This window comes from Cyprinodon tularosa, unplaced genomic scaffold (assembly GCF_016077235.1).
Source record: "Cyprinodon tularosa strain WSP-4 unplaced genomic scaffold, ASM1607723v1 ctg957, whole genome shotgun sequence".
Lineage (NCBI taxonomy): Eukaryota > Metazoa > Chordata > Actinopteri > Cyprinodontiformes > Cyprinodontidae > Cyprinodon > Cyprinodon tularosa.
In genome coordinates, this window is record NW_024039737.1 from 122,669 (window position 1) to 137,500 (window position 14,832).

At 46.4% G+C, this 14,832-nt stretch overlaps 1 protein-coding gene and 1 long non-coding RNA gene across 3 annotated transcripts in view; one reads left to right on the forward strand and one right to left on the reverse strand.

Annotated features, from left to right (window-relative positions):
• pear1 (platelet endothelial aggregation receptor 1) overlaps nt 1–14,832 on the reverse strand; it is a 65,751-nt gene that overhangs the window by 19,462 nt on the left and 31,457 nt on the right. For both annotated transcript variants that reach the window (XM_038275388.1, XM_038275387.1), the window contains exons 5-12: nt 13,083–13,175; nt 10,367–10,613; nt 8,304–8,406; nt 8,080–8,216; nt 3,698–3,910; nt 3,107–3,281; nt 671–791; nt 425–588 (exon numbers count right to left, since the gene is read on the reverse strand). In XM_038275388.1, the coding sequence (XP_038131316.1) occupies nt 425–588; nt 671–791; nt 3,107–3,281; nt 3,698–3,910; nt 8,080–8,216; nt 8,304–8,406; nt 10,367–10,613; nt 13,083–13,175 (1,253 nt within the window). The remainder of the gene's footprint in view (nt 1–424; nt 589–670; nt 792–3,106; nt 3,282–3,697; nt 3,911–8,079; nt 8,217–8,303; nt 8,407–10,366; nt 10,614–13,082; nt 13,176–14,832) is intronic.
• LOC119776790 overlaps nt 12,969–14,832 on the forward strand; it is a 10,209-nt gene continuing 8,345 nt past the window's right edge. Inside the window, exon 1 of the long non-coding RNA XR_005279824.1 lies at nt 12,969–13,204. This is a non-coding gene — a long non-coding RNA (uncharacterized LOC119776790). The remainder of the gene's footprint in view (nt 13,205–14,832) is intronic.

The window sequence follows — 14,832 nt, forward strand, 5'->3', positions numbered from 1 at the left end:
TGGGAGTTCATGTCAGCTGCAGACTGTAAAATCAGACCAAACCATCAGCCCTCCACCACCGTGCTTTTCCTCTGCTAACAGAGCTGGCAGCTCTGCTTGGTTTTCTTTGTGGTGTCGTGGATTATGGCCAAACGTCTCTACTTTGGTCTGATCTAAGGAGCCTTCAGAACAAGTCAGACTTGTTCTCATCATCTGAGGTCGACCATTACGACCTTTGACCCCTCCCACTGAAGGTGTAGATGTGGGGATGGAGCTCCTAGACGTTACTCCAGGCTCCTTCAATGAACTCTGAGCAATAATAATGGAAAGTTTGTCCACATCCTGGATCAGCAGCATCAGGCGATTGTTTCCCTCCTTATTGGACCAAAATCAGGATGTCTCCAATTTCCTTCACATGAGGTTCATATCATCATGGCGGCCTTACCCCACACGGCTGCTCACACTGGGCCCCCCGCCATCCAGCTGAGCAGGAACAGGATCCATCCGCCGGGTCGCATGTGGCCCCGTTGGAGCAGCGGCAGGTGGAGTTGCATCCGGGGCCCCAGGTGCCCTGAGCACAAGGGGCCGAGCAGTCGGGCCCCCGCCAGCCTGCAGTCACCACAGAGAAGGTCATGTGACCTCCTGATGAACATGATGATGATGATGATGATGTTGTGGCGGCATTTTTCACCCTCTTTGCAGAAGCAGGATCCATCCAGCGGGGAGCAGTCAATGAAGTTCTCACAGGAACACTTCAGGGAGCAGTTCTTCCCATAGGTGGTGCCCTTACAGGGACTCTCACAGTGTACACCCTGCAGGAAGAGGTGAATGAGTGAATAAATGGATGGATGAATGAGTGGATGAAGAGATGGGTGAATGAGTGGATGAAAGGATGGGTGAATGGGGGGTGAACAGATGGGTGAATGAGGGGAGGAAGAGATGGGTAAATGAGTGAATGAATGGATGGATGAATGACGGGATGAAGAGATGGGTAAATGAGTGAATGAACAGATGGGTGAATGAGGGGAGGAACAGATGGGTGAATGAGGGGAGGAAGAGATGGGTAAATGAGTGAATGAATGGATGGATGAATGAGGGGATGAAGAGATGGGTAAATGAGTGAATGAATGGATGGATGAATGAGGGGATGAAGAGATGGGTAAATGAGTGAATGAATGGATGGATGAATGAGGGGATGAAGAGATGGGTGAATGAGTGAATGAATGGATGGATGAATGAGGGGATGAAGAGATGGGTAAATGAGGGGATGAACAGATGGGTGAATGAGGGGAGGAAGAGATGGGTAAATGAGTGAATGAATGGATGGATGAATGAGGGGATGAAGAGATGGGTGAATGAGTGAATGAATGGATGGATGAATGGGGGATGAACAGATGGGTGAATGAGTGAATGAATGGATGGATGCATGGGGGATGAAGAGATGGGTAAATGAGTGAATGAATGGATGGATGAATGGGGGATGACAGATGGGTGAATGAGGGGAGGAAGAGATGGGTAAATGAGTGAATGAATGGATGGATGAATGGGGGATGAACAGATGGGTGAATGAGGGGATAAACAGATGGGTGAATGAGTGAATGACTGGATGGGTGAATGAGTGAATGAATGGATGGGTGAATGAGTGAATGACTGGATGGGTGAATGAGGGGATGAACAGATGGGTGAATGAGGGGATGAACAGATGGGTGAATGAGGGGATAAACAGATGGGTGAATGAGTGAATGACTGGATGGGTGAATGAGTGAATGACTGGATGGGTGAATGAGTGAATGACTGGATGGGTGAATAAGGGGATGAACAGATGGGTGAATGAGGGGATGAACAGATGGGTGAATGTGTGAATGAATGGATGTGTGAATGAGTGAATGACTGGATGGGTGAATGAGTGAATGAATGGATGGGTGAATGAGTGAATGACTGGATGGGTGAATGAGGGGATGAATGGATGGGTGAATGAGTGAATGACTGGATGGGTGAATGAGAGGATGAATGGATGGGTGAATGAGTGAATGACTGGATGGGTAAATGAGGGGATGAAGAGATGGCTGAATGAGTGGATGAACAGGAGGTTGAATGAATGAATGAATGGATGGATAGGAAAATGAAAGGAAGGGTGGATGGATGATTGAGTTGGTGAAAAAAGGAATGATCGATGGTTGAATGTGTGAATTAATGGATTATGAATGACTGAATTGACAGATATGTGAATGTATGAATGAATGGATGGGTGAATGAATGGATGCATGAATAAGTGGATAACCAGATGGCTGAAGGAGTGACTGATTGGATGGCTGAATGAATAGATAGGTGAATGTAGGGATGGGTGGTTGAATGATTGAATGGATGAACAGATGGATGATTGATGATAGATATGTGAATGAGTGAATTAATGGATTGGTGAAAGAATAAAAAAATGTATATATGAATGACTGAAATTATGGATAGGTGAATGAAACAATGAAAGATTGAAGATTGAATGAATAGTTAGGTGAATGAGTGATGATATATTGGCCAGTGAATGATTATGAACCTTTATATGAATGAGTGAATGAATGAATTGGTGAATGAAAGAGGGAATGAACAGATGGGTGAATGAGTGAATGGATAGGTGAAAGACTGAATGGAGGTTAACTAACGGATATGTGAATGAGTGAATGAAAAAAATGAATTAACAGGTGAATCAATGACTGGACAAAGAAATGGGTAGATGAATGTTTGGATAGGTGAATGAGTTGGGGATTAATGAGTTAATGAATGAATTGATGGATAATAAGTGAACTAATGGCTGAATTAATAGGGGGTTTAATGAGTGAATGAACAGATGAATATGTTAATGAATGGATGGATTAATGACTAAATAAATTGATTGATTAATGAAAGGACAGATGAATTAATGGATGGGTGAATGAGTGAATGAATGAGTGAAAGAGGGAATAAATGAGCAGATGAATGAGTGATGGATAGATGAGTTAATGAGCTAAGGAACCAATGGGTGAATGGATAGATGAATCAGTGATTGAACTCATGGATGGGTGAATAAATAGATGGATGACTGAGAGAATGAATGAATGGTCAGCTTCAGGAAGCTCCTCATTGGAAGAATCACCATGAAGCCGGGGGGACACTGGCATCGTCCCGTGGCGCCGTCACACATGCCCCCGTTCACACAGAGACATGGCTCCACGCAGCCGGGACCGTAGAACCCGCGAGGACACGTCTCATTACAGAACAGCCCCGCCCAGCCCGGCTGGCATGTGCACTCTCCTTTCATGGGGTGGCAGCTGCAAAGAGGCAATAGACGGGTCAGTTGACTGAACGACCCAAAAGGTTCTGGATGGGTTCTGTCCTTTAGGGCACATGTCCTATAACCAGGAGAAACTGATATTAGATGCTAATTGAATGAGAAGCTTGATCTACATTCTTAAGTGTATTAAAATCAGGATAACTAGAGGCTGGTCCGGCATTATTGAAAATCTCAATTATTTCAGTGATCCTGAAGGAAACGTCAGTAAAATGCCCAAAGGAATGAGAACCTCTTATCTGCATTTTCAGAATCCCAAAAGGACCTGCTGCTTTACTTTAGCATTTAATATCTCAGCATCATAAAAACTCATCTATGCTTTCTCCAAAAACCCCAAACTGTACTTGGTGTCATGTTTTAGACAGAAAAGTGTCTCAGAAATGCTCAGAGCCTCACCTCAGAGTGTGCTTCTCCTCACAGAGACACTTCTGCTCACAGTGAACCCCATAGTTCCCCGGCGGACACATCGGGTTCCTGCACTGAGGCCCCCTGAACCCCGGCTCACACAGGCAGCCGCCGTCGATGTTGAAGCACCGTGCACCGTTGGCACAGTCACACACACCTTTGCAGTCCTGGCCATAGGTTCCTGCAGCGCACTCCTCCTGACACCTGAAAGATCAGCAGGCAGGTTGAGCAGCAGAAGGCAAGGAGTCTCTGATGTGTGAGGAAGAGGAAACTTTGACATGGCTGCTGTAGGTCAGAGAACGGGACAGAGCTGAAGGAGAATGTATCAAAAAGTCCTGTTTGTTCAGGAGGTCTTGAGTCACATTTCTCCAGGTTTTTAAAGTCGTTTTCCAAACCCTGCAGGCACTGCTTTGAAATTGTTGGTGTGAAACATTACTACCGTAAATCCTCTAATATAGGATGGGGCCTATATTTCACTCAGGTACATCTTGGTCCAGGCCATTATTGGAAGGAGGCCAGAATTAGAGGCAGGCCTCTATTTCTATTTGATTAAAACAGACGACCAGTGGAATGAATAAAAACCAGATTGTGTCTCATTGAACCTATAAAATACCAGGTTCATTTATTGAAAAAGTACAGTTACAATAGCGATGTACAGAACATTATTCAGACATCTTCCAGCAGCTGCTATTTTTCTGTACGGCAATATGAAGAAAAAAAGACAGAATGGAATCTTGGCAAAACTGACTTGCGAAACAAAGTTTTAAAAAAATTAATGGAAACTGTTCTGCCATCACAGCGAAATTTTATTTGAGGCAGGCTAAGTGGAAGTAGGCTACCAGTATCATATATTTCAAGGGAAATTAAGAACAACGAAGGCCAACGACATTCTGTCATTTTAACGCTGCCTGGTTACCAGACCTACCGGTGATCACGTGTGGCTTTCAGATCAGAACGATCGTGTAAGGCCACTACGATCTCTGTGTAAGGATGGGACTTCCCATGCTAATGGCTTATATTCGTTAGCAAACACTGCCCCCCTGTGGTACTCGTGTGTTACTATCAGAAGTTGTTGAGGACTGTCCAGGAACATCGTTGATTCTAATTATAGTTCCGGTCTGTATACGAGCTCTAATTAGAACTTAACTCCGCCCACAGTGAGACCGGCCATTTTTAGAGTCCCGGCCGCTAATGGAATACAGGCCAATATTAGAGGATTTGCGGTATTAGTTCAACACAAAACAAACAATATCAGTTTGACACCAAAGTGCTAAATGACATATTTAATAGAGCAAATAAATAACTTGTGATGAACGTCTCGGCTTCGAACCATTTTAACCTGGAAACCATGGAATAATTATTATGAACTCTAAATAAATTATTTATCTGACAAATTAAAGAAAAAGAAATAAAACATTGGAGTTTTAACATCCAACATGGCTGCGCATGTAGGCAGCAGCATGAAACACTTCTCAACAGCTCCACAAAATACGGCACTTAGAACTATACAAATTAGGCATTGTCCTGCATCTACGACCACCAGCACCTGCTGGGGCTTCAGTCATAAAATGTTGTTTCTGGACTCTCTGGACTATTTGAAAAGCTGCGGGGGTGCTTCGAACAGACGAGAACAATGCAGCGGGCCCAGGGAGCAGGCCACGACAGGGTGAGGAATGAAGAAAGCGGAGTGCAAGATGACGACAGAGGGGCTGCAGAGGCGGGCTATTGGCGAAACTAAGGAGGAATCACCACAAACCACTGATCCTATCAATCCTGCTCTCCAATGTCCACTCTGACTGGAACTACAGTAACCTATGACAACCAGATAAATATGGATGAGTATGACTGTGTCAGCCTACAGTAGCAGCCATTGAAAATAGCCCCCCCCCCAATCAAACTCCAGCCGAATGGCAGCTTAAATCCCTGCAACTCCCAGCAAAACTCTCTACAACTTCCAAACACTGGAATGACCCCCTCCTTCTCCCGGGGGTGCATATGTTTTTGCTCTGACTCCAACCTTTCACTGAATTGCAGGGTCTGACCAGGAGTTGGCGCTTCTCTTTAGATCATAATGTCGACAAATCATGACAGAAAGACCAACCATGAACCTGCCAAGGACCAGCCGAGGGCCAACAAAAGACCAGCTGAGGACCCTCCATGGACCAGCCAAGGAGCAGCCAAGGACTCGCCTAGGTCAAGCCAAGGGCCAGCGAAGGACCAGCCAAGGACCTGCAAAGGATCTGCCATGGTCCCACAAAGGACCAGCCAAGGACCAGTTAAGGACCCCCCAAGGACAAGCCAAGGGCCAGCCAGGGCACAGCCAAGGAACTTCCAAGGACCAGCCAAGGACCAGCCATGGACCAGCCAAGGACCTGCCAAGGATCGACCAAGGACAAGCAAAGGACCCAACAAGGACCTACAAAGGACCAGCCATGGACCAGCCAAGGGCTGCCAAGGACCAGCATAGGCCTAGCCAAGGCCCAGCCAAGGACCCGCCAAGGACCAGCCAAGGGCCAGCCAGGGCACAGCCAAGGAACTTCCAAGGACCAGCCAAGGACCAGATGTGGACTAGCCAAGGACCAGCCAACTATAGAGATAGCTCAGCATTGAAGCAGGAACGAGATGGGTTGGTGTGTAGGTGTCACCACTTCCCTTCCCCCATCCGGATTTTAGGTTCACTTATTGAGTCATCCAATAATCCTGGGACTGACCACCGGTGCCGCCGGGTCTTTGGTCCTGGGATTATTGGATGGATGTGAGGGTGAGTATGTGTGAATGTGTGTCCGCCTTTTTTTTTGTTTTTTCTGTGTGGTTATAGTGGGGGCACTAGGGTGGGAAGGCGAGATTGAGACAGTCCGTTTTTTTTTCTTTTCTCTCTCCCAGGTTGGGGTCTGAACTGCTCCCTCTCCCAAGCACATCTCAAGTCTCCGCCAAGTGTGGCGGCCATTCCCCCCATCCTGCACTGGTGGAGCTCGGGGTTAGGGGGTGTTAACCTGGGTGGCCACTGGCTCATTCCTGGCGGCTTCTCTGCACAGCCAGGCCGGCTGGGCCTGGCTGGGGCTCCTGCCGGGGGATGGGGTGCCCCTGGGGCCTCGGATCCCTTAGGCCCCAGGGCCGGATTCACTGTGGGGTGGCTGGCTCCCGGTGGAGCCCGTGGACTCATCCCCGTGGCTCCCGGGGGCGCCAGCATTGCGGTGGCTGGGGGACTTCCTCGAGGCCGTCTCTCCGCCTCCCTTGGTGGGGATCGGATTTCCTGGGCTGGCCCCTCCTTGGTGCCTTCACTCTTGGGGTCCCTTTGGGCGTCTGGGGCTTTCAGTCTCCTGGCGCTGGACTCAGTGCTCTGGGGGGGCGCCTCTTCGGCTCTTCAAAACCACTATTGAGCATTTTTTCTTTGGATAAACTTTACATGCACAAGTGCACTCTGACAAACAACTACAGGTGATGGTTCCAGGTACTCAGAGATTCACTTCCACACAGAAAGCCCACATTCTGGTCTTCAGGTACCACAGAGTACATGTCAGATTAAATAATACTACTTCAGCGATAGTATCTAGGTGTTACTTTATTGTATGTCTCCTTCCATGTCTGTTGGTTGTTCTGTTCTTTTTACATCTCTTTGCAGGTGATGAAGCAGACTGACAATATTTTTTCATTATCTCCCTTTTATCTTCTCTTTCTTTCATCTTTTCTCCCTTTGTTCTGTTTTTCTAATCAGATCTCTGATATCAGACAGAGCTTGGCCATTTGGATTTTATCAGAACTCTGGCTGCAGCATTTTGGATCAGCTGAAGGCTTTTAACTACAGTTTGTGGACTTCCTGATAGTAAAGAATTACAATAGTCCAGCCTTGAAGTAACAAATGCATGGACTAGTTTCTCAGCATCGGCCCAGAAATCAGTTTAATCCCATCCAAATGAAGTGACTGACTAATCAGCTTCTTTTTCAGAGACTCTGGTCCAAAGACTATAACTTCTGTTTTGTCTGCATTCAGGAGCAGAAAGTTAAGAGTCATCCAGGTTTTTATGTCTTCAGACATGCCTGTAATCTATGTAATGGGTTAGCTTCATCTGGATTATAGACAGATATAGCTGGGTATCATCAGCATAACAGTGGAAATCAGCTTAACCAGCATAACATCTTTTCTCTTTTCCAACATAAGCTGGACGAAATTCCTACCCAATCCTTTGTGACTGTAAGGGACTGCAGCCACGTGGAGACATCTAGATATAAACCTGTGAATCATCTGCGTATTGCAGCAAGAGTATTTTATAAAAGTGAACTTGAGGATTCCCTTATTTGATTTGCATATCACAATGGCTGCCAATAGTCATGTAGGACCATAAAAAATGTCACATGGTCTTCTCCAAACCCACCTGTCCCCAGTGAACCCTGCGTTGCATTGGCAGTGTCCAGTTAAAGGGTCACATTTACCGCCATTGTGGCAAACACACTCCTCTGTGCAGTTTGGTCCAAACTTCCCATCAGGACATGGTTCCGTGCAGACAGCACCCTGCCAAACACCAAATGTTATTAGAAACAAGCTAATGTTCCAGTCCAGACCAACAGAGAAGATCCGGGTGGAAGCCTGAGAACGTACCGTCCATCCAGACGGACAGGCGCAGACCCCTTTGCCCTTACAGTGGCCATCATTCTGGCAGGAACACCGCGGCTGGCATCTCTTTCTGCACGTCTTCTCACAGCTGCAGGATGATGGAGATGAGGAGACGGTTAAGTGGCTGAGGACTAAAATCAAGGTTTCTGTCCTATTATCATGAATTTGATTATTAAGCCATTGAGTCTGGATGTTGAGCTGCCGATTCTGAAGCAATACCTAGATTTCTGTCACATCAAACAACAGCAGAGCATGTTTGTCTAAAGCTACAGTTTTTTACTCATGTTCTTCTCATTACGACGTCCAGGAGGTAGAAAAAGACACATTTCAAACATTCCTATAACAGAGCTGCATCTTATCCAACCTGCTGCCAAGTTTCTGCTTTTTCCTCCCTGAAAAGAATAGTGCTGATATGTAAAGCTGGCAGGAAGCTAGCTTAAACTTAGAGCAATGTGCAGTGGAGTCATGTTCTCTTGTCTTCAGAGGGAGCTTAAAGCAGGGTGTAACAGATGACTCATGGAGCAGCATGGAGCAGATCATCGGGGGTCTTTTCCTTCTTCAAATTAAGCTGGGAAAACTCAAAACAGCCGCTCATAAAAGAAATGAAAACTGGCTGTACCTGCAGGGAAAACTGAGATAATGAAGTGTTCCGTAATGAAGTCTGGATAAAAAGTCTCCCTGAAGAACTTCTGCTCTAAAGCGGACATTTTCATTTTCATCTAAACATGGAAATGTTCAGGTCCTGATCCAGGTCCTGATTTAGGCTCGGATTTAGGCTCTGATTAAGGCTCTGATTCAGGTTTTGATTCAGGCTCTGATCCAGACTCTGTTAAGGTTCTGATTCAGGTTCTGGTTCAGGTTCTGATTCAGGTTCTGATTCAGGTTCTGATCCAGACTCTGATTCAGGTTCTGATTCAGGTCCTGATCCAGGTCCTGATTTAGGCTCGGATTTAGGCTCTGATTAAGGCTCTGATTCAGGTTTTGATTCAGGCTCTGATCCAGACTCTGATTAAGGCTCTGATCCAGGTTCTGATTTAGGCTCGGATTTAGGCTCTGATCCAGGTTCTGATTTAGGCTCGGATTTAGGCTCTGATCCAGGTTTTGATTCAGGCTCTGATTCAGGATCTGATTCAGGTTGTGATTAGGGCTTGGAGTCAGGCACTGAATCAGGCTCTGATCCAGGTTCTGATTCAGGCTCTCATTTAGGCTCCTGTCTGGGCTTTGATGTGGACTCTGACCCAGGCTCTGGTCTGGGCTTTGATCTGGGCTCTTATTCAGGCGCTGGTCTGGGCTTTGATCTGGGCTCTGATCCAGGCTCTGGTCTGGGCTTTGATCTGGGCTCTGATTCAGGCACTGGTCTAGGCTTTGGCCCAGGCTCTGATCAAGGCTCTGGTCTGGGCTTTTTCACGGGCTCTGATCCAGGCTCTAGTCTGGGCTTTTATCCGGCTCTGGTCTGGGCTTTGATCCAGGCTGTGATCCAGGCTCTGGTCTGGGCTTCGATCTGGGCTCTGGTCTGGGCTTTGATCCAGGCTGTGATCCAGGCTCTGGTCTGGGCTTTGATCCAGGCTGTGATCCAGACTCTGGTCTGGGCTTTGATCCAAACTGTGATTCAGGCTCTGGTCTGGGCTTCCATCTGGGCTCTGGTCTGGGCTTCGATCTGGGCTCTGGTCTGGGCTTTGATCCAGGCTGTGATCCAGGCTCTGGTCTGGGCTTCGATCCAGGCTCTGGTCTGGGCTTTTATCCAGGCTGTGATCCAGGCTCTGGTCTGGGCTTTGATCCAGGCTGTGATCCAGGCTCTGGTCTGGGCTTCGATCTGGGCTCTGGTCTGGGCTTTGATCCAAGCTGTGATTCAGGCTCTGATCCGACCTGTTATTCAAGCTTTAGATCTGAGCTAAGATCTGAGCTCTGAATTAGGGGAATTAGGTCCACCTAGTTTTTCTAATCTAATGCCATTTTTTTTTGCTTACTAAATAATCTGTAATCCATTGTGTGTTACTTTTGGACTTACTTTTGACCAGACAAACTGGCAGATCTTACTGTAAACTTACAAAGTCCCGGTGAAGCTGAGCGGACAGGTGCATTCTCCAGTTGCTCTGTCACAGGACCCTCCGTTCTTACACCTGCAGCTCTGCAGACAGCCCTTCCCAAAGGTCCCAGCTGGACAGGCGTCCTCACAGGAGGATCCAAGGAACCCGGGAGGACACTGACAGGACCCCTTCACAGGATCACAGTGGGCTCCGTTTTCACATTTGCACACCTGGCTGCATTCTGGACCCCAGTGTTTTTCATCGCAGGCTGGAAGAGAAAAGGAGGACAGTGGATATGGAGCCTGAACTCGCTGAGAAGATGTGTTTCTGCTGCATGGAGCTAAAATACCAGCATTCACTTCTGTAGACTTTGGTGTTTCTGACTGCGATTAAAGATTCAGACTGCAGGCTGCAGAGTGTAGGACCTCACGTCAGACCAGAACCAGCTGCTTTCTATTGGCCGCCTTGTTTCTGCTTCTCCCATTTGAGGTGTCAGATTACCAGCTAGTGAGCATGAGGTCTGCATGGAGCTCAGAGTGGAGGAGAAATTCTCAGGATGAGAAACAAAGGAACCAAACAACCCCCATTCCAAAGGGACGGACCTGTTCGTCCGACTCGTTAAGCATGTTTTCTAAGCCAAGACCTTGTTGCTCCAAAACTCCAAAACAACTCAAAACAAAGTCCAGTGTATTGATTTTTAACTTTTTGAGGAATTCAGATGGTGAGCATCAGAGACCTGATTGGCTCTGGAAGAGTTTTTCTACATGCAGAGATTCACATTAGTTTTGGATTTAAGGAAAAATATCAGATTGGTCAGAGCTGCAAACTTCAGATTTCTGCTCAGTGACTCCAGCTCAGGATTCTACTGGGGAGACATGATCTCCAGTAACACTGATGGAGCTTGGAGACGTAAACCAGTCCTCTGATGTCATACTGAATAATCCTTTGTTATGTGAGCGACTTTCAACAGTATAAGCAGCCCCCCCCACTCCCGCCCCCCATGTCCCAGTGAGCTCTGTGGATGATCTGTCTAGGAGAGGAGGAGCACCAAATTAGGGCTGGAGTCCCTCAGCCAGGGGCTGCAGTGTTTACTGTGGAGGTGGCGCCTCCTGCTGTTTGTAAAGAGTCACGTCTGATCCTCTGGGCAACAAGAAAATGTGCAGCTGAAGGAGGTCAGAGTGAGAAAGTAGAGACAATGTTTAGAGAGAAGCAGGTCGGGGGGGGGCTGGAGAACAGTGCGTCCATGCCTTCTGCATTACGGTGACCAGACGTCCCCGATTTCCAGGGACAGTCCCTGTTCTGGACCCCCCGTCCCTGGTTAAACCTGTCCTCGAACATTTCCCAGCCTTTACCGTCTTATGAATGAAGGGGAAATGTTGCGTTTAGACTGTTATTACGGTAGAAAGAGTGAGTAAGAAGCGGAAGTTGGTTATCAGTAGGGATCTCAGCTTCCCTGTGTGATGGTGGTGGTGGGGGGGGGGGGGGGGGGTTAATCAGTTCATTTGATCTGAACTGGGCTGATCATGGGGATAAATGTTTGCTTCGTTCCCAGGTTAATAAAAAATAGAGCTTTGATGTGTTTGTTTTACCAAAGATAAGGAGCGGAAATGTAAGATAAACCAAACTAATCAACCAACAGTCAGTCAGACCATTGGCTGCAGCTGCAGGAGGAAACAGACTCAGATCAAATGAACCAGAATGACTGAAAACTCCTTATAAGGAGCTAATCTGGTTTAAGGTTCTCCAGAATCAACCAGGGTTCATCTAAAGATGTTTTTAGAACTGAAGGGTGATCTTTAGTTTATATCTTCAGCCTCAGCAGATGGCCGCTCACACTGAGCCTGGTTCTGCTGGAGGTTTCTTCCTGTTCAAAGGGAGTTTTTCCTCTCCACTGTCGCTACAAGCATGCTTAGTGTGAGGGATTGCTGAAGAGCCAATGAGTCGATGCAATCAGCTGGTTTTCCTCAAAAACTTTGAACAAATCTGATCTGATGATCTGGTTGTTCTAGATCTATAAAGTGAGACGAAATGATGTGAATTGGAGCTATAGAAATAAACTGAATAGAGCTGAATTGGCAGGCTAGCCAACACCTATAACAACTGGATAAAAAAGCTATGAGTTGCTGCAACATTTCATTTCCTGGGATCAGAAACGACTCGACTGCAGAAGAACGGAGCAGAAAATAAAGGAGGAAAGAAAACAAAGCAGAGATGGAAAATCAGAAGGAAGAGACGTTAAGTGGAGGTTTGGAAGGCAGGGAAAGTGGTTTCACTTTTTCCATTTCCCTTCCCATCCTCCCCCTGTCCGGGTTGGGGCTGCTACACGCTGCAGCTAATTTGAGACTTTAGCCAAATAACGAGGGGGGGGGGGCTGTGTACTATTGACCCAGCTGACAGAGGAGAAGAGGTAGTGGAAAGTTGGTTTCCATCCTGCTCTGGGTCGGCTCTCTGGGTTCAGAATGACTGAGACGTAGTTATATAACCGCTCTGCTAACGTTTCATCCTCTAAGAGGGAAGAATGTCATGAAAACAAGTTTATTTCAGTTTGAAAAGTTTAAAGTGCTTCCTGCACAGAGAGCTTGGTGAGCTGTTGCTGCGTGGTGTCAGGCTCCCTTTGCTGGAAAAACCTTGGCTGTCATGGCATCTAGAATCTGCTCATCTTTGCTCTACATTCTATGTTTTAGTAGTAAATAAAAATGAATAAATGAAGAAGTTGGAGAGAAAAGCAGCTCCTTACAGCTGGAGCAGTCGCCTCCTCGCCATCCTTTCTCACACTGGCAGCGGTTTGGAGCGACGCAGCGACCGTGGACGCATTCCTTGGTGCAGTGAGCTGGAGAGGAGAAGGACAGAGATCAGCAGGTTAGCTCATTCTATGTCTTCTATTGCTAAAACCTGCATGATGCAGAATTCCTCTGAACGGATGGAGCTGCAACCTCTACAGATTAACACAGAATAGAATCAGATCTCCTTTATTGTCCCTGACTGGGAAACTCGTCCCAGGAAGAGTTTCAGCCTCAATCCAGCTAAAAACAAACGTTTAGAGCCACGTATGAACATTTAATAATTGATTTAATTTACATTTCTAGGTTTCATAATGATTGACACATTTTATTCTAAAGATAAAATCATCATTATCATAAAAAATGAAGAAGTCATTTCTATAAAGGCTGGAGCCTCTGAGCACAGCCTGACCTGGGATCCTGCCTTCTATTCTAGATCTGCTATGATCAGAGCTTCTCTCTCCATCGGTAGGATTAGATCCTATCAGCGTCCTTAGCGCTCTGCTAGTGCTTCATCCAGTTCCTCCAGTTCCTCCAGTTGCTTCATTCATTCACTGATGGCTTCATCTCTTGCATCCGTCTTCCTGATGTTTTCTTGGAGCTCTGATCTTCGATGGCGGCCCTGATGCTCCCTGGGCCTCGGCCTCCATCTCTACTGTTAGTCTGTTGATACTGGGTTAAAGTTCCACCACGGCTCCCGAGTAGCTGACTTCTCATATCTATATATATATACAGAGAAAAGGCATCTACATGATATAGATCTGGTATTATCAGTGTCTCTCTGGTCAGCACATTTTATTGGGATTATTCTATGAAAACAAGCAAACAGAAAAAGTATTCAAGCCCTAATTTGTTAAGATCAAAACTATGAATTTTCACGTTCTTGGTTCTGTTTTCCTTTGAGTATTCAGTTTCACTTTGCTCCATGTTTTCTAGTTTTATTTGTTTAATTCCTATTTTGTTGTGTTTTCTGGATGTATTTGAGTTCTTAGATTGTTCTTTGCTGCCCTTTGCTGCCCTCTAGTGTTGGTGTCGTTTTCTCCAGGTCCTTCTAGAATCCTCTCTTCACACCTGCTCCCGATCAGCTCAGAAGTCCTGTCTTTGTTCAGTCCCCCATGTAAACTCTCCCTGTGCCGTTCCTCAGTGCTGCTTCCTCGTCTCTCCTCGGCTCCTCATGCTTGTTTTCCTGATGTCTCCACGGTCATGAATTCCTGCCTCTGTTACCTGTTGAGAACTCCATTAAAACTAAAAGAACTCTCCTCTGCCTCACAGCCTCAACCAAACCCTGACATTAACTGGTTCTTAACATTTTCAGCTCAAGTTATTCTAAAGGTCCAAATAATCTCTGCTGGTTCTGTAGCTGCAGGAAGTTTAGTTCTGCTCCCAGAAGATGGTAAGAAAATCCGCTAGTGGAGAACAATGAGTCTCTAGGTCACTAGCACCTGCCTCAGAGTTAGCTTAGCATCGAGGATCATTCATTTCTAGTCATTTATCAGCATCCCTCCATCAGCCAATCGGTTCATAACTGCATCCCTGCTGATACCTTTGCACCTTCTGACTGAAGTTCTATTCAGTTTATTTCTATAGCTCCAATTCCATTATATAATCTCACTCACTTTATAGATCCAGATCAGCCAGATAATCCAGTCAGATTGATTCAAAGTTTTCTATCTAAGGAAAACCAGCTGATTGCATCGACTCATTGAC